We start from the raw sequence: 17,918 nt of genomic DNA on the forward strand, positions 1-17,918 counted from the left end.
TGAGTGAAGACTGATGGAGGTCAGAGACGGGGGCGACCTGTGTTGTCCCTGCCATCGGGGTCACAGCCGAGTCCGTCTGTCACACACAGGGGCGGCCTGGGCCCGCCGGCCCCCGCGGTGAGAAGGGAGAAGCTGCACTGACAGTGAGTGTGGGGCAGGGGTCCTGACCCCTGACGGGACACTGCCCCTCGCTGGCCCCCGCAGCAGGCTCCTCTAGCCTTCCCTGAGCCACGCACCCCCTCAGCCCCGTTGTCTTTGCTCCCAGGAGGATGACATTCGGGGCTTTGTGCGTCAGGAGATGAGTCAGCACTGTGGTGAGTGGGGCTCAGCTCAGGGTCTTTGGGGTCTCACTCCACCCACCCCCGCTCCCCAGAAACCCCCAGAGCCTTTGGGGGACAGGCGGTCAAACAGAGCGGAGTGGCAGTGAGCTGCTGCCCAGCGGGACACAGGCGCTTCAGAACAGACACACTGACAGGACCTGTCCGGATGGACAGACACTCTCGGGCAGGTGTGGGTGGGCGTGGGGAGTCCTGATGCCAGCTGACTGCGTGGTGGGGGTGCGCCTGACCCGGAGCCAGGGGTAGGGTGGGCCCTGGCACCAGAAAGGAAGGGCCGCCTCCGCTCGGCGTTTCTGATGCTTTCCGTTGTCTCCGTGCCCCCCGTCTGTCTCCCACTTTGTCTCTTCTCCTCTGCCTCTTCCTCTTTCTCTCTCTCTCCTTCTATTGGTCTCTGTCTGTATATCTCTCCTCCCCCCGTCCTTCCCTGTCTCTCTTCCCATCTCTGTCTCTTACTCTGTGCTGTGGCCTCCCTTCCCCTCTTCTCCTCAGCCTGCCAGGGACAGTTTATCGCATCTGGATCACGTAAGTGGTGCTCAAGTACTTTCTGCTTCTGGAATGGCCGCCCCGCCCCCTGCTGTGCCCACCCCTTGGGTTCCCTGGGCAGAGGCTTGACTGGGGTGGCCACCACGACAAACCCAGGACCCTGTGCCCCTGCTCCTTGCCCCAGGACCCCTCCCTAGTTATGCTGCTGACACGGCTGGCTCCCGGCCCCACCCTGTCCCCGTGCTCCGGGTCTCTCACGCCGAGGAAGAAGGTGAGGACAGCTGGGCAACGGGGCAGGTGTGGGTGGAGCAGGGCACATGCCACCTGCGGAGGGCCCACACGCAGGACGTGTCCCCCACTTGGGAGAGCTCTGACGGCTTTGCCCAGCAGTGATCCACTCCCACCACACTCCACCCTGCGTGCAGGCCACCCCCCTGAGGATGACGAGTACGAGTACTCAGAGTACTCTGTGGAGGAGTACCAAGACCCGGAAGCTCCCTGGGATGGTGCTGGTGAGAATGGGGCCTAGGCGGGGGGGGGGGGGGGGGGGGGCACGCAGAGCCAGTCCCTGCTGACCTCCAGACTCGCCGGCCCCAGATCCCTGCTCCCTCCCACTGGATGAGGGCTCCTGTACTGCTTACACTCTGCGCTGGTACCATCGGGTGGGGACCAGCGGCCAAGGAGACTGTCACCCTTTTGTCTACGGTGGCTGCGGAGGGAATGCCAACCGTTTTGGGACCCGAGAGGCCTGTGAGCGCCGCTGTCAACGCCAAGTGGTCCAGGACCAGGGAACAGGTATGGGCCGTCCCCCATCAGATCCAAACCAGACGCTGAGTCAGGAACACTCCAGTCCTGGGCACCTGGGACAGACACCTGGAGCACTCCAGCTGTCAAGTCCCCGCTGGGCCACCATCCATGCCCCTTCCCCATGATCAGAATCTCAGCTCACTCTGCATGCTGCCTGTGTCTGTGTAGCTCAGGCAGCTGGAGTCAGCTCCCAGCCTGCCCTCCCCCTCCCCCCCCCAGGCGCTGCCGGAACTGAGGCCCCAATGCGGAGCTGAAGTTCAGTGTTCCCTGGAGGAGCTGGTGTCTCAGCAGGACTCGACTGTCCCCTCCCTTGGTGCTAGAGGCCCGAGTGCACGTGAGCGTGCACGTGTGTCCGTTATTTCAGTGACTTGGTCCCGTGGGGGAGCCTTCCCCCCTGTGGACAAGCCCCCATTGTGGCTTCTGCCTCCCCGGCAGATGACTCAGTGGGGGGTGGCCGTGGACAGCAGGGCGGACGTGACTGCGGCTGACCCGAGCCTTGACCTAGGCCTGTGATGACTTGGTGCTGATTTGGGGGGGGGGTGCATTAAAGCTGCTGTTTGAAAAGATTCCTGTTATGACTGTTTGGGATGGTGGGGTGGGGCTGGCTTTTCTGGGATGTCAGACCTGTGCTGTCTGGGTGCAAAAGCCCTCTCTCTCTGACCCTGGTCAATTCTCATGCCCAGCTTGTCCCCAGAAAGGGGCAGATTGTGGGTGGGGGTGTGAGGACGTGTCCCAGGGGGTGAGTCATAGGTAAGGGGCTACCTCATGCCAGGAAACATGAGGCAGCTGCCAGCCCTGGGGTCTGAGGGAGATAAAAATGGGGCCTGCAGGGAGGAGAGACACAGCACACCACTGCCTGGCCCAGTGGCAGGCCGCCACACTGGGACATCTCCGCCAGAGAAAGGCCCTGGTAGGACTTGGTCTCAGTGGGGTGGGCAGGATCTTGAGGGTGGGTGGATCTGGGGCTTGGTTGCCAGACGTCTCAGCACTGAGAGACCTGGAGTAAGCCCGTCCCTGCCCCTTTGTCCTGGGCCTACTGCCTGGCTACCCTTCCTTCCTGTCTCCTCTGGATCCTTATGCCCATCGTGCTGCTGTCCGGGCTGGTTTCTGTCTTTTTCTTCCGTTCTTCCTTGATTTTGCTCTATTTCTATCCCATTCACTTCCATATCCCCCACCCCCTCCCCCCTCCATTCCCATCCCTCTCCCATCCCTCTCCACATATTATCTATTTATTACTCTCTGTTTTGGGTTTCTCTGTCTCTTTCTCTGTCTGACTTTCTGAGTCTTCTATTTTTTCTTTTTTTTTTTTTAATTGTTTAAATTATATATCTTTATTTTTATTTTATCTTTATTTTTATTTATTGGATAGAGACAGCCAGAAATGAATAGGGAATGGAGTGGTAAACAGGGAGATACAGAGAGACACCTGCAACACTGCTTTACCACTAACAAAGCTTTCTCCCTGCAGGTGGGGACTGGGGACTTGAACCTGGGTCCTTGCGCATTGTAACATGTGTGCTCAACCAGGTGTGCCACCAGCTCGGCCCCTTTCTTTTGTTTTTAAAGATTTCTTGGGGTAGGCAGGCAGTGATGCATCTGGTTAAGTGCTCACAGATTATTATGTGCAAGGACCCAGGTTCAAGCCTCTGGTCCCCACTTTCAGGGGAAAAGCTTCACAGGTGGTGAAGCAGGGCTGCAGGTGTCTCTCTCTCTTCCTCTCTATCTCCCCCTCCCTTCTCAATTTCTCTGTCTAAATAATAAATAAAAAATATTTTAAAAAATATTTATTTTATTTATTTATTCCTTTTTGTTGCCCTTGTTTTATTATTGTAGTTATTATTGTTGTCGTCATTGTTGGATAGGACAGAGAGAAATGGAGAGAGGAGGGGAAGACAAAGAGGAGGAGAGAAAGACAGACACCTGCAGACCTGCTTCACCGCCTGTGAAGCGACTCCCCTGCAGGTGGGGAGCAGGGGGCTTGAACTGGGATCCTTAGGCCGGTCCTTGCATTTTGTGCCACCTGCGCTCAACTCACTGCGCTACCGCCCTTAAATAAAATAAAATATTTAAAAAGTATTTTTGGGGAGTCAGGCAGTAGTGCAGTGGATTAAGTGCAGGTGGCACAAAGTGCAAGGACCAGCCTAAGGATCCCAGTTCAAGGCCCCGGCTCCCCACCTGCAGAGGTCTCACTTCACAAGTGGTGAAGCAGGTCTGCAGGTGTCTGTCTTTCTCTCCCCCTCTCTGTCTTCCCCTCCTCTCTCCATTTCTCTCTGTCCTATCCAACAACAATGATGACATCAATAACAACAACAACAATAATAACTACAACAACAATGAAAAAAAAAAACAAGGGCAACAAAAGGGAAAATAAATAAATATAAATTTTTTTTAAAAAAAGTATTTTTTAGGGAGTCGGGCTGTTACGCAGCGGGTTAAGCGCAGGTGGCACAAAGCACAAGGACCGGCGTAAGGATCCCGGTTCGAACCCCGGCTCCCCACCTGCAGGGGAGTCGCTTCCCAGGTGGTGAAGCAGGTCTGCAGGTGTCTGTCTTTCTCTCCCCCTCTCTGTCTTCCCCTCCTCTCTCCATTTCTCTCTGTCCTATCCAACAACGACGACAACAACAATAATAACTACAACAATAAAACAACAAGGGCAACAAAAGGGAATAAATAAATAAAATAAAATATTTTTTAAAAAGTATTTTTTAAATCACATATTAGAAAGAGGTTCACATGAGGCATAAAGAAGGAGAGAGTAAAAGGCAGATCAGAGCACCACTCTGGTATACGCAGTGCCAGGAATCAAACCAGGAACCTCAGGCATCAAAGTCCTACCTTCCAGTTGAGCAATCTCCTCAGCTGCTATGACTCTTGTCTGTCCAGCTGAGCACCTGTTGTGCCCAGCTTTTTCTGTCTTATTTCTATTCTATTCTATTCTATTCTATTCTATTCTATTCTATTCTATTCTATTCTATTCATCTATCATCTATTATTTATCTGTTAACTATCCTCTATCTATTATCTATTCTCTATCTATCTATCTATCTATCTATCTATCTATCTTCTATCTATCTCATCTTTATTTCTCTTTGTCCCCATCCGTACCTCTTTCTGTCAGTCCTGCTGTCTTTCCCCTCCTGTCTCTGTCATGGACCTAACCGAGCAGAACTCTATCCTGAGCCTTTTTTCTTCTTGCAGCCTGGCCACACCATGACCAAGTGGGCTCTGCTGGTGCTGACGGCCTTGGCCTTGGGGAGGGCTCTGCCTGTCCCATCGACCTCTGCTCCTGCTCTCCAGTCTTTGCCTCAGATCATTTCCCCGGCCTCTCTCTCCCCCGTGACCTCGAAGAGCCCCTCTGTTCCTTGGGGTCATGCTAGCCCCGGCCCCCGCCCTGGCCCTCGGATTAGTCTCTCACTGGACGTCCCCATCGGCCTGCTGCGGATCTTACTGGAACAGGCCAGGGCGCGGGCTACCAGGGAGCGGGCCACTGCTAATGCTAGAATTTTGGCTCACATTGGCCGCCGCTGAGGCTGAAGGAAGAGGTCCCCGTGCCAGGGCCGCCTTCAGTGAGGGGCTCTGGTGGTCAGAGCAGAGCTGGGCCCGGTGCGTCTGGGTGCCACGCTAAGGGACTCTGCCACAAGGTACCGTTACCACAGCTGAGCCTTCACAGCATCAGTGTCTGGGCAGCCTGAATAACGCCATGTGGGATCTCCAGTAAGTGGAGCTTCACCAGGCCTGGGAGCTTCAGAGACTTACACTCGGGCACTATGATGGAAGGTCACTGCCAGGTGGAGTTGGCTGTGGCCAGAGACCATCTCATGGGTGGAAACCTCAGTGAGGAGCCCAGCACTGCAACTGAGACCAGAGCTTCAGGCCAACCCTGCCCACAGGTCACCCCCTGATGGGGGCCAGCTGAGGGCCACGCACATTCAGCACCCACCCCGGATGGGACAGAGACATCTCCAGGCACTGAGTGTCATCAACAGGAAGTTTGGCTGTGGCAGTCTGGCCTGGGATGGGGGAGGGGGAAGTACACATGTGTGCGTGTGTGTATGCCTGTGCCCCTGACAGCTGTATGTGTGTGTGTGTCTGCATCTGTGCCCCTGACAGCTGTATGTGTGTGTGTATCTGTGCCCCTGACAGCTAGTGTGTGTCTGCATCTGTGCCCCTGACAGCTGTGTGTGTGTGTGTGTGTGTGTGTATCTGTGCCCTGACAGCCTTGTGTGTGTGTGTATGTATTTGTGCCCTGACAGCCGTGAGTGTGTGTGTCTGTATCTGTGCCCCTGACAGCTGTGTGTGTGTGTGTGTGTGTGTATATCTGTGCCCTGACAGCCGTGTGTGTGTGTGTGTGTGTGTGTGTGTGTATCTGTGCCCTGACAGCCGTGAGTGTGTGTGTGTGTCTGTATCTGTGCCCTGACAGCTGTGAGTGTGTGTGTGTGTCTGTATCTGTGCCCTGACAGCCGTGAGTGTGTGTGCGTGTGTCTGTATCTGTATCTGTGCCCTGACAGCCGTGAGTGTGTGTGTGTCTGTATCTGTGCCCTGACAGCCGTGAGTGTGTGTGTGTGTGTGTGTGTGTGTGTCTGTGTCCTGACAGAGTGTGAGCATGAGCAATGTGAAAGCCCGTGCGGAGCTTCAAGGAACGTGTGCTTGTCCTTCACACCTGCGTGAAGCAGGCACAGCACACAGCCAGACTCTGTCCTGCCCACACCCCTCACCCCCAGCCTGGGACACAGAGGAGACGGGGCTCAGGCTGCTGGGACCCCCCTCCTCACTGAACTGTCCTGAGCCAACAAGCTCTCCTTTGCCAACCACCTTGCCTTGTCTTGTCTGCTAAGCAGAGCGATGCCACAAAGTTTGTGTGCCACACTGCGCAGAGACACGTATGCTCTGAGTGGCACACAAACGTGTGGGTCATCAGAGTGCTCAATAAATGTGCGGTGAGAGAATGAGAGCCACGCAGCTGAGTGCACTCGGCAGGGAGGCGCAGGGCTGCTCGCCCGGCTGACCACTGACCGTTGATGTGATGTGGAAGGGGCAGGTTCCCCTCATCTCAGTCCCTGCTTCACTGCTGGAGTGGGGCCTGGCTGGACCACGCGGGCAGGCTTACCTGCACATGGGACAAGAGCTGGGGCAGTGGACACTGGAGTGGCTGGAGATGAGGGCATGTGTGGATGGCTGGGGCAGAAGAGAGCGGACGGGATAGGGGCACTGGTGCGGCTCTCTCCCTGGAAGTGGCCCTGCCTGGGGGGCGGGCCTAAGGCGGGGCTGGGGAGGCCGGGCCACAGGGCGGCAGGGCGGGTTGGGGCTCTCTCCAGAGCCGGAGGGCGGGGTTGCCCGACTCCAAGCTGCAGGGGGCGGCAGCCAAGACCAGTTCGGTTGCAGGATGGACAGAGGCCGGGAAGGAGGCAGCTCCCTGACAGACCCGGGGTCAGGGAGCAACAGGCAGGGTAGGCGCTGTGGGCTGGGAGAGGGTTGGTGGATTGGAGGGAGACCTGGGCTCAGTGGGGTTGGTTACAGAAGGCACGTGTGTGTGTTTGGGGGGGGGTTGTCTCCAGGTATGGGGTGCTCTGGGGGCATCAGTCTGTCAGTGGCCCAAGGAGGGGAACACTGTTGCCTTGCAGGGGAGTGGGGGGGGCAGGGGGGCGGGTGCTGGGCCAAGGGAGAACTATAAATAGCTTCTTCCTCAGGCCCAGGGTGGAGGGACAGTCAGCTGGAGCTGCCAGAGCCCTCCCCTTCTGTCCTTTGCTGGCCTCCAAGGGGTCACGCTCTTCCAGACCCCCTTTCAGGGATTGCAACTGTTTGGTGACATCCAGATGCTCCTTTGGGAAGTTTTTCTTAAACCAGCGCCTACTGTGTGTCGTGTTGGTCCTGAGCTGCTCTCAGCACTTACAGTGTGCTATGTCCCGCTCATGGACCTCTCTGGACCCTGGCTGGCCCTGAGCCACTTTGAGCACCTACTGTGTGCCTTGTGCCAGGCTGGAATCCGTTGGTACAGAGCAGAGTCCTAAGGCTGCTTGGTCACATGACTCCAGACACCCAGTTTGGAACCTCACACCCTCTGTGTGCCCTAGGCCCAGGAGAGGTTGGGGACAGTCCTGGGCTAGAAATGGCCAGAGGAAACTGGAACTCCCCACACCTCCCAGTCGCAGCGGAGGGGAAAGGAGGAGGGAGCCTCCAGGAGAAGGTAAGGGACAGCAGAGTGCAGGGGCCCAGCTGCGGCTGGCCTATCTCTGTCCATGCCCACGTGCCGGGCTCGCTGGCGTGTGTGCACACGTGGCGGTGCTCCTGTGCACTGGTGTGTGTGGCTGTGTGCCTTGACACCTCTTCATGCTGCACACGGTTGCATGGTTCAGTCAGGACTGACTGGGAAGCGTTTGAGCCCCGAGTTGAGGATTAGGGACTCTGTTCGCATGTGCAGCTTGTAGCCCAGCACTTTGCAGGGAGGTCCAGTGGCTGATGCAGAGGGCACCCTGGAAGTGGTCAGGGCCAGGCCTGGCAGATTCATGGTAGGGTGAGGCTGAGGAGATGTGTCCATGGAGTGCAAGCTGGGGTTCCCATTCCCGCACACTTGGAGCAGGAAAACCCACTTTGGGGTGACCCCAGGGAAAAGCCACAAAGGTCAGTTTTCTACTGGGCATCACTGATGATGCCCAGTAGACGCAGAAGCCAGGAGTCTCTGGAGCACATGCACAGGATGGAGGTGGGCTGTATGGTGACGAAGCAGGTGTGGGAGGTGAGGCTTAACCCAGCTAGGCCCATCCTGCACTGCAGGCCTTCTCTCCCTCTTCACTTTCATGCCAGAGAAGCAGCCATAGGAGGGAGACAAAGACTATCTCTGACTTTGGCGAGGGGCCTGGCGTTTGTGGTGCTGACCTGTGGCCTCATGCTGCAGGGGTCCCAGGAGGGTGTGTCTGGGTGAGCGTAGGGTCAGACTGGGCATGAGTGGGAGGCACTGAGCCACCACTGCCTTTCTTGGGAAGTCAGTTCAGACCGCCCTGGCTAACCCCCCCAAGTCTTGACTAACTTTCTGAGGGTTGGGGAAGAGGAAGGGCACGTCTGAGGAGGTGCTGGGTGTCTGTGGATGTTAGAGAAGCCTTTGCAATGAGCACTGTGGGTGGATCAGGTGTGGACGTGCGGTGACTCGGTCTGCAAGATGACAGCTGGCCCGGGATGGCACTTGGAGAGGCCAGCAAACAGACAGGAGAGACAAAAGGATGGGCTTTGGAGAAGTGGCAAGCAGGTGGGTGGCCATGAGGGCCATCCTGCTTGTCAGGAGTTTCCCACAGGTGAGCTCAGAGCTGCTGGGAATGAGCTGGAGGAGGTGGGAGTGGACAGTGGAGAGGGAGGATGGAGAAGGAGGAAGTGGCCTGCTCTTCCTGGACTGGGCATTCCCCAGGGTAGGTAGCATGTGGACCTTCTGCGTCCTCACTTCCTACGAAGTGGGCATGACCTCTGAATCAGAGTCATCTTCAGGGCCCTTGCCAGGCTCTGATGGGCTGGGTTGTAACTTAAGGACTGACACATGGCCAGGAGTGTGGCAGGGAGGGCAGAGGGTGGGGGTGCTACACTGTGGTCCACTAGGACTAGCTTTGTTCTCTGTGTCCCTAGCAGCACCTCCTGGCCGAGCTCACACTGCACAGAGTGACCCTGCTAGGGGACGGGAGGAAGACATGGCTAGAGAGAAGGTGACCTGAGCTCCCACAGGGCTGGACATACACAAAGCCTGGAAAGGCCAGGCTGAGCGGGAGAGCAAAGACAGTGACACAGGTGTTCCTAAACTTCTGGATCTTCCTCTTTTAGATTTATTTACAGGTGTGAGGGCGATCTTGCTGTGACACCTGTTGGCCTATTGATCACCAGGGTTGATTTGGCTGATCTGGCTGGCTAGGCGGGCGTCCCCTTCCTTCCTCAATGCTCCATGTGCGTCCCTCCCGAAGCTGTGCATTTGGTCAAAGAGGACGGCCTTCCCCGAATAGAGACAGACCGGTCTTCGGTCGAGGGTATACGAGTAGCTGAGCTCCCCTGCTAAAACCTCCAAACAAGCTCTCAAGATTTATTTACTGGTGACCCAGGAGGTGGCACAGTGATAAAGTGTTGAATTCACAGACATGAGGTCCTTAGCTTGGCACCACATGAGGCAGAAGCAGCTATGGCCTCTCTCCACCCTCATCCTCAATCTCCCTGTCACCCATGATATATTGTAATTATTTTAAAGAAAAATGCTTTATTTATTTATCTCTTATTTATTTTTTTGCCTCCAGGGTTATCACTGGGGCTCAGTGCCAGCATTACAAATCTACTGCTCCTAGAGGCTATTTTTCCCATTTTGTTGCCTGTGTTGTTGTGGTTGTTGTTGTTATAGTTGTTGTTGTTGGGCAGGACAGAGAGAAATGGAGAGAGGATGGGAAGACAGAGAGGAGGAGAGAAAGATAGACACCTGCAGACCTGCTTCACCACTTGTGAGGTGACCCCCTGCTGGTAGGGAGTTGGAGGCTCGAACCAGGATCCTTTCACCAATCCTTGCACTTTGTGCCATGTGCACTTAACCCGCTGTACTACTGCCCAGCCCCCAAATGTTTTATTTTTATGAGACACACACACACACACACGCACACACACACACCCCAAACTACTGCTCAGCTCTGGTATCTGGTGGTGCCAGGGATCAAAATTGGGGTCTCAGGTGTGCAAGGCCAGTGCTCAACTGCTGAATATCTCCCTGTCCTGTGGATGTTTCTTGACTTTTTTAGAAATAAGAGAGATGAATAATGTAAGAAATGATAGTATGGGGCTCGGGGAGATAGCATATAGTTATGCAAAAAGACTCTCATGCTGAGCTGCACTCTGGTTAAAAAAAAAAAAAGAAAGAAATGATAGTACTAACATGCTTTAGAATGTGTTTTTCAGACAACGGCTTATTTAATCTATGCCAATAAGACTAGTGATATGTGCACTCTATTTTCCTGAGGAAGAAACCAAGCTTATTAAAAAATACATGTAAATGGGAGTCGGGCGGTGGTGCAGCGGGTTAAGCGCACGTGGCACAAAGCGCAAGGACCGGCCTAAGGATCCCGGTTCGAGCCTGTGGCTCCCCACCTGCAGGGGAGTCGCTTCACAGGTGGTGAAGCAGGTCTGCAGGTGTCTGTCTTTCTCTCCCCCTCTCTGTCTTCCCCTCCTCTCTCCATTTCTCTCTGTCCTATCCAACAGTGACTACAATAATAAAACAAGGGCAACAAAAGGGAATAAATAAATATTAAAAAAATAAAAATAAATACATGTAAACATAGTATTTCAAACTTAACTGGACAATAAAATCCTGGAAGGAGGAATAATATACTGCTGGGGCTTGGTGAGTTCCAAGAGAGTTTGGTTACAAGGTCCTGCTCCTGTACCCTGGGTGGCTTGGGGTTTGGCTGAGTTCCCCAGCTGTTAAGGCAGAAGGGAACAGCATCAATTTGGAGATTTGTCTTGTGTGCCTTTCTTTAAGTGATAACTTATTTATTTATTACTTGATAGAGACAGAAAGAAGTTGACAGGGAAGGGGAAGAGACAGAGAGACACCTGCAGCCCCGCTTCACCACTCATGAAGCTTTCCCCCTGCAGGTGGGGATCCGTGGCTTGAACCCGGGTCCTTGTGCACTGTAATGTGAGCATTTAACCAGGTGTGCCACCGCCTGCTCCGCCCCCCCGCCCCCGTGTGCTTGTTTATGGATAAAGGAGCTTTGGGCCGGGGACATACCATAATGGTAAAGCAAAAAGGCTCTCCTGGCTGAAGCCCTGGGGTTTAGTCCTCCGCACCACCATAAGCCAGATCTGAGCAGTGCTCTGATTTAAAAAAAGAAAAGAAAAAAAGGTTAGGGTTGTGACAGGTGCCAGGGAGTTGACAGCCAGAATGATGGGCGGTGACCAACCAAATCCTGCGGTGCTGGGGGCCCTGCTCTATTGCATGCAAACCCTGCCCTCCCTTCTGGGGGTCCCGAGTCGCTGGACTGGCACCCCAGTGTCCTGGGGCTGCAGAGCCCAGAGCGAGGTCTGTAAGGCAGAGCTGCCGGGCGCAGACTGCGGCGCTTCGGCGGAGCTGGGCATGCGCATCCCGAGGGCGGCTAGGCGATTGGCGCATGCGTGGTCGGGACCCTCCCCAGCGGGGGCGGGGCTTGCCCACCAGGGGGCGGTGCCTGTGGGAGCGGGGCTGACGTCATCGCGCCGTGTGGAGGGGCGGGGCCTCCAGTGGCCCGAGGCGGCCCGGCGGCCGACCGCCCGACCTCGCCCGGCCGCAGGATGGCGTCCCCGCGGGAGCTGACTCAGAACCCCCTGAAGAAGATCTGGATGCCGTACAGCAACGGCCGGCCGGCTCTGCACGCCTGCCCGCGCGGCGGTGAGGCGGGTCCGCGGGGAGGGAGGGGCGGGCGGTGGTCGCAGGTGGGGAGCCCGGGACAGGTGAGGCGGCGGGAGCCGAGCAGGTGCGGCGGGCGGGACGCGGGGCCCGGGCAGGGGCTGCACCCGGGTCCGGGCTGTGCTGCCCACGGAGCCACCTGGCCTCCAGGACCTCGGGGCCGAGCAGGGGCGCGTCGCCAGGGGCGGGGGGGCCCACACCTTGGCCCTCATCACTCGCCTCTGGGCCCGAGTCGGTGTATTTTAATTTATTTTTTGACAGGGGCCGTCAGCGCCCCCCGCGGGTCCCCCGGACCTGGACCCTCTAGCTCGGAGCCCCCCCCCCCTCCCGCCCGCCACTTCAGTGAGTTTTGGGAGGATGTCAGCGATGTGCAGATGTGACCAGGAGAGGGACAGGGTGCCGTGCTTCTTCTGCCTTTAAAGAGAAACGTATTTGGTTTCGTTATATGAAAAAAGAAAGACAGATAGAGCACGCCACTCGGGTCCGTGCTGCACCAGGGACCGAACCAGGACCCTCTGGCCTGCAGACCCACGGCTGGGTCAGGTAGGAGGCTCGCTGGAGGTTGCGGAGCTTTCCTGAGTGCTGACTTCTCTGACTGTCCATGTGCCAGTGAGATGAATCTGCACCCTTTTTATTGGGCGGGGGGAGCCGCCTGGGCGGGGGAGGACAGGAGTAGCTGAAACATTGTAACGAACTTGCCCATCGGACAGGATCTCGGAGAACATCATCTGCTAGCAGCCACAGAGATATGGAAATGGAGATAAGGAGATGGTGTGAGGCGCGAAGGTCTCCCCGTACTCCTGCGCTCTGCACGATAAGGGAGAGGACAGGAGAGGACTTAGTGCTTGAGGTACTTTGAGGCGACCCGGGGCCTCTGCTTTGAGCAGGACGTCAGTGTGCGAGCTGGGCTGTGTCCCTTGCCACACTCTCCTGTGTCACGGCCTTGACCTTGGTCTCCCTGGGGGCAGCGGCGGTGGTCTGATGGGGCTCTTTGCCTGGGACACCGGCTTGCTCCTCAGTGCTGACTGGGGGGTGGTAGCTGTTGCTGCATAAAATGGGAGGAGCAAGAACCTGGACTTTGGAGGCCAGCACCCTCAGGCTGCATCGTGGCTCAGCCGGGTGACCTGGGCCCAGGAGCCGACCCACTAGTTTCTCACCTGAGCAGTGGAGACAGCTGCGGTCTGGCTCCATGAAGCTGCTGGGGGCCGCGCCAAGCAGGGGCCCCATAGATGGTGGCAGGTGATTTTGTAATGTCACCCCTGATGCTCCTTGCTTGCTTCCTCTAAGCTGGGAATTGAAGAGTCAGCTTTGAACCGACCTCCCTTACAAGATCTGAGGCCTCCTATGGGAGGGGATCTGCCCGTGGGGCAGGGCCTTTCTTACCTCCCTTGGGGCAGGGGCTGTGTTTCTCTAAATTCCAAGAATGGGGCTTGGTGCATTACTATCTGGACTTCATAGTGGTGGGTCAGTGGGTTGGCTTCCTGGGGGAGGAAGACCAAAGATGGGAACTGGGTAGGGGTGGAGGAAGGCAGTGTCATACCCAGTTAAGTGCACATACTACCAAAGCCCAGGTACCCAGGTTCCAGCTGCAGGAGGGACACTTCATGAGCGGTGAAGCAGGTCTGCAGGTATCTATCTTTCTCTCCCAATCTCTGTCTTCCCTGGCTTTTCAGTTTTTTTTCTGGCCCATTCAATTAAAAAAAAGAAAGTGTGGGGGGGGGGCTGGGTGGTGGTGCAGCGGGGTAAGCACACATGGCATAAAGCACAAGGACTGGCACAAGGATCTCGGCTCAAGCCCCGGCCCCCCACCTACAGGGGGGTCGCTTCACAGGTGGTGAAGCAGGTCTGCAGGTGTCTTTCTCTCCCCCTCTCTGTCTTCCCTTCCTCTCTCTATTTCTCTCTGTCCTATCCAACAACAACGACAACAATAATAACAACGATAAGCAACAAGGGCAACAAAAGGGGGAAAATGGCCTCCAGGAGCAGTGGCTTCATAGTGCAGGCATCGAACCCCAGCAATAACCCTGGAGGCAAAAAGAAAAAAGGTAAAAATGACGGTTGGGACCGTTGGATTCTAAGTGCTGGCACTGAGCTCCAGTGACAACCCTGGTGTCAATAAAAAAAATAAATAGTTAAAAACAAACAACAAAACAAAGATGAGAACTGCAAATTGTGTTGGTTTGGGGCTCAGGCTAGAGTCTCAGTGTTCCCACCCAGGATAGAATAAGCAGTGAATCAACAGGACCAAGCTGGCCTCCCACCTGCTGGGGGGCCGCCTGGGAAGGCTTGAGACTGTGGTAGGTGGAGAGTCAGCCCACCACATGGTCAGGAGCCTTGTCTCCAGCTTCCCGGAGCCCACGAGGCTGGTTGGCTGAGGGAAGGCCCCCTCTGCCTCCACTCCATCCCCGTTCTTTCCCCTTAGAATCACTCAGGAGGGCCTGGGGGATCTTTACCTTCCTCATCATTGGCCCCCAGTTCTGACCTGGAAGAACTCTGGGGGAATTAGCAGAAGATGAAGTAGGGGAAACAGGGAGAATGGCAAAAAGGATAATTAAAAAAAAATTAAAGATTTATTTAATAAAAAGAAAGAGAGCAAGGGAGAAATGGAGTATCACTCTAGGATATGTGGTGCTGGGCTGTTGGACTCAGGACCTTCTACCTGCGAGTCCTGAACTCCACCACTGAGCCACCTCCCTGGTCCCCACAGTAACTTGATGTGTGGCCAGGTGCCGTGGCTCTGTTATCTCATGTGTTTATGAACAGGTGGGTAGCTGGGGAGGGCCGTCTTACTGGGCGGGGATAGTGGGTCACCGTATAGTTGTTGACACAAGGTATAACTTCTCATCTCCCCAGGACACGAGTCTACAGAGCAACCCGGTGATTTTCACCATCAGGCACCAGGCACAGGACCCCAACCCTCCCCACCTTCCCCGGAGTCCTTTGCTTTGGTGCAGTGCCCCACATCTGGTCTGTTTCTGTCCTTATCTTTGACAAATGAGATCGTCCGGTATTCGGCTTTCTCTGTTTTAATTTATCTCACTTAACCATGATTCCTTCAAGTTCCACCCAAGATGTGGCAAAAGAGATGATTTAATTATTTTGATTTAATTATTTTTAGCAGCTGAGTAGTATTCCATTGTATACAGACCACAGCTCTCTCAGCCGCTCATCTGATGGTGGTTGCTTCTAAGTTTGGGCTATTACTACATGTGCCGCTATGAATAGGTGTGCATAGACTCTTTGATTTAGTTAAATTTTCTTTTCTTTTCCTTTTTTTTTGCCTCCAGGGTTGTCACTGGGGCTTGGTGCCTCCACTGCTCCTGGAGGCCATTTTTCCATTTTGTTGCCCTTGTTGTTACTGTTGTTATCATTGTTGTCGGATAGAACAGAGAAATGGAGAGAGGAAGGGAAGACAGAGAGGGGGAGAGAAAGATGGACACTTGCAGACCTGCTTCACCGCCTGTGAAGCAACCCCCCTGCATGTGGGGAGCCAGGGGCTTGAACCAGGATCCTTGTGCTGATCTTTGTGCTTTGTGCCATGTGCGCTTAACCTGCTGTGCTACCACCTGACACCCCTAATGTTTGACATTCTCACAGGTATGAAGTGTTTTTTTTTTTTTTTTTTTGTTTTTTTTTATCAGAGCACTGATCAGCTTTGGTTTGTAGTATGGGGGATTGAACCTGGGATTCAGAGCCTCTGGCATGAGACTCTCTTTGCATAACCATTATGCTATCTACCCCCACTCTCTTTGTTGTGTGTGTCAGAATTAGTGGATCTCTTCTTTAGTGAAAATTCTATGTCCTCTCCCTATTTTTTTAAAAAAAGAAAGTAGCTTTATTATTTATTTATCTATTATCAGAGAGACAGAAATGGGGCGGGGGTAGTAGATAGCATAATGGCTATGCAAAGTGACTCTTATGCTTGAGGCTGGCTCCAAAGTCTCAGGTTCAATCCTTTGTGCCACCATAAGCCAGAGCTGAACAGCGCTCTGGTAAAAAAAGAAAGAAAAGAAAAGAAAAAGGAATAAGGAGTGAACAAGAATAGAGGGAGAAAGAAGGTGAGGGAGATAGCATAATGGTTATGCAAAAGAGACTCTCACGAGTCCCAGGTTCAACCCCCTGCACCACCATAAATCAGAGCTGAGCAGTGCTCTAGTATTTTTTTTTAATATTTATTTATGTATTTATTCCCTTTTGTTGCCCTTTTTTATTGTTGTTGTTATTGATGTCGTAGTTGTTGGATAGGACAGAGAGAAATGGAGAGAGGAGGGGAAGACGGGGAGAGAAAGACAGACACCTGCAGACCTGCTTCACTGCTTGTGAAGCGACTCCTTTGCAGGTGGGGAGCCGGGGGCTCGAACTGGGATCCTTACAAGTGCTATAGTATTTTAAAGAGAGAATGAGGGACTGTAGCACTGCTTTACCACTTGTGAAGTGGGCCCCCTGCAGGTGGGGACCAGGGTCTTCATTTGTTGGATAGAGAAAGAGAGAGAAACTGAGGTGACAGGGGAGGTAGAGAGGGAGAGAGAGAGAGAGCTGCAGCAGCCCTCTTCCCCTCTGCAGGTGGGGCCAGGGGCTGGGCCTGTGACATGTATGTCCTACCAAGTTTGCTACCACGCGGACCCTGTGAGTTCTCTGTGTCTTGGTATGGCATGTAGAGACCCCCATTCTGTTTTTGGTAATGATTCCTTTTGACGTACAGAAGCTTTTCAGTTGGGTTTAGTCTTAACTGGTTTATTTTTTGTTTGTTTTTCATGCTGTTGGAGTTGAGTTGTAGAAAACAGTAGTGTTTTCGTCTGTGTATCTGATAGCTTCTGGTCTAATGTCTATTGGAGTTGAGTTATTATTATTTTTTTATTTTACATTTGATAGGACAGAGAGAAATTGAGTGTGGAGGGGGGTGATTGATGGACAAACAGACAGACGGTGAGAGACCTGCAGACCTGCTTCACCGCTTGTGAAGCTTTCCCCCTGCAGGTGGAGACCAGGGGCTTGAACCTGAGTCCTTGTGCACTGCAATGTGTGCGCTTAGCCAGGTGCACCGCCACCTGGCCCCTCTGGAGTTGGATCTTGTACACGGAGCTGTTAATCCAGGTGGCAGGTGATAACGCCCTGGCTTAAGCACACACGTGAAGCACCAGGACCTGCCTATAATCGTTGCCAGGAGTTGCCACCTACACCACTCAGGGTGAAGGCACCTTGCCACCCCATGTCTCCACTTAGAATTTCCCTGTATTGGGGGCCAGGTGGGTTAAGCATAGTGGGTTAAGCACATGTGGCGCAAAGTGTAAGGACTGGCCTAAGGATCCCAGTTCGAGCTCCTGGCTCCCTACTTGCAGGGGGTTTGCTTCACAAGTGGTGAAACAGGTCTGCAGGTGTCTGTCTTTCTCTCCCCCTCTCTGCCTTCCCCTCCTCTCTCAATTTCTCTCTGTCCTGTCCAACAATAACAATAATAGCAACAAAATGGTCTCTAGGAGCAGTGAATTCATAGTGTAGGTACTGAGCCCCAGCGATAACCCTGGAGGCAAAAAAAGAAAAGAAAAGAAAGATGTGTTAGTCCTGTTTTAGTCTTCTGAATGTTCTGACCCAGTTTTCTCAGCACCAATTGTCAAAGAGACTCTCCTTTCTCCATTTAATGTACTGGGGCCCCTTGTCAAAAATTAGTTGTCAGTAGGTATGGGAGAAAGGGCAGTTTTGATGGCTATTTTTGAGAACTGCTCAACTGTGGTTTGTGGTGGGATTGAACCTGGAAGACTCAGGTGTGAAAATATTTTACATAACCACTGTGCCATCGTGATGGCTTTTCTTAGCCAAAAGATGGCCAGACTCTCCTTGCTTATATGACTAGTATATGAGCAGGACAATAAAATTCCTCCTGAATAAGACCGTGATGCCAG

The 17,918-nt window shown here is 54.1% G+C and overlaps 3 protein-coding genes across 7 annotated transcripts in view; all 3 read left to right on the forward strand.

The window, feature by feature from the left end:
- Window positions 1–2,194, forward strand: part of COL7A1 (collagen type VII alpha 1 chain) — a 40,894-nt gene extending 38,700 nt beyond the window's left edge. The window contains exons 112-118 of the mRNA XM_060204673.1: window positions 90–143; window positions 266–314; window positions 828–860; window positions 1,006–1,092; window positions 1,247–1,333; window positions 1,419–1,616; window positions 1,848–2,194. Of these exons, the coding sequence (XP_060060656.1) occupies window positions 90–143; window positions 266–314; window positions 828–860; window positions 1,006–1,092; window positions 1,247–1,333; window positions 1,419–1,616; window positions 1,848–1,882 (543 nt within the window). The 3' untranslated portion in view covers window positions 1,883–2,194. The remainder of the gene's footprint in view (window positions 1–89; window positions 144–265; window positions 315–827; window positions 861–1,005; window positions 1,093–1,246; window positions 1,334–1,418; window positions 1,617–1,847) is intronic.
- Window positions 2,195–4,838: 2,644 nt separating this feature from the next.
- UCN2 (urocortin 2) lies at window positions 4,839–5,156 on the forward strand. The gene has a single exon (XM_007533583.2). The coding sequence runs from the start codon at window positions 4,839–4,841 to the stop codon at window positions 5,154–5,156; it is 318 nt and encodes a 105-aa protein (XP_007533645.2).
- Window positions 5,157–6,963: 1,807 nt separating this feature from the next.
- The window catches only part of PFKFB4 (6-phosphofructo-2-kinase/fructose-2,6-biphosphatase 4), a 49,493-nt gene continuing 38,538 nt past the window's right edge, over window positions 6,964–17,918 (forward strand). Inside the window, exons 1-2 of one of the 5 annotated variants that reach the window (XM_060204675.1) lie at window positions 6,989–7,075; window positions 11,906–12,003. In XM_060204675.1, coding sequence (XP_060060658.1) covers window positions 11,907–12,003 — 97 coding nt within the window. In that variant the 5' untranslated portion in view covers window positions 6,989–7,075; window position 11,906. Of the gene's footprint in view, window positions 7,076–11,481; window positions 12,004–17,918 lie in introns of those variants that run through there. The other 4 variants (XM_060204676.1, XR_009553245.1, XM_060204677.1 and 1 more) reach the window with 4 other exon arrangements.

The sequence above is a fragment of the Erinaceus europaeus genome, chromosome 12 (assembly GCF_950295315.1).
Source record: "Erinaceus europaeus chromosome 12, mEriEur2.1, whole genome shotgun sequence".
NCBI lineage: Eukaryota > Metazoa > Chordata > Mammalia > Eulipotyphla > Erinaceidae > Erinaceus > Erinaceus europaeus.

Coding starts and splice junctions, on each gene's coding strand:
- UCN2 (XM_007533583.2), top strand. CDS start 4,839: ATGACCAAGTGGGCTCTGCTGGTGCTGACGGCCTTGGCCTTGGGGAGG.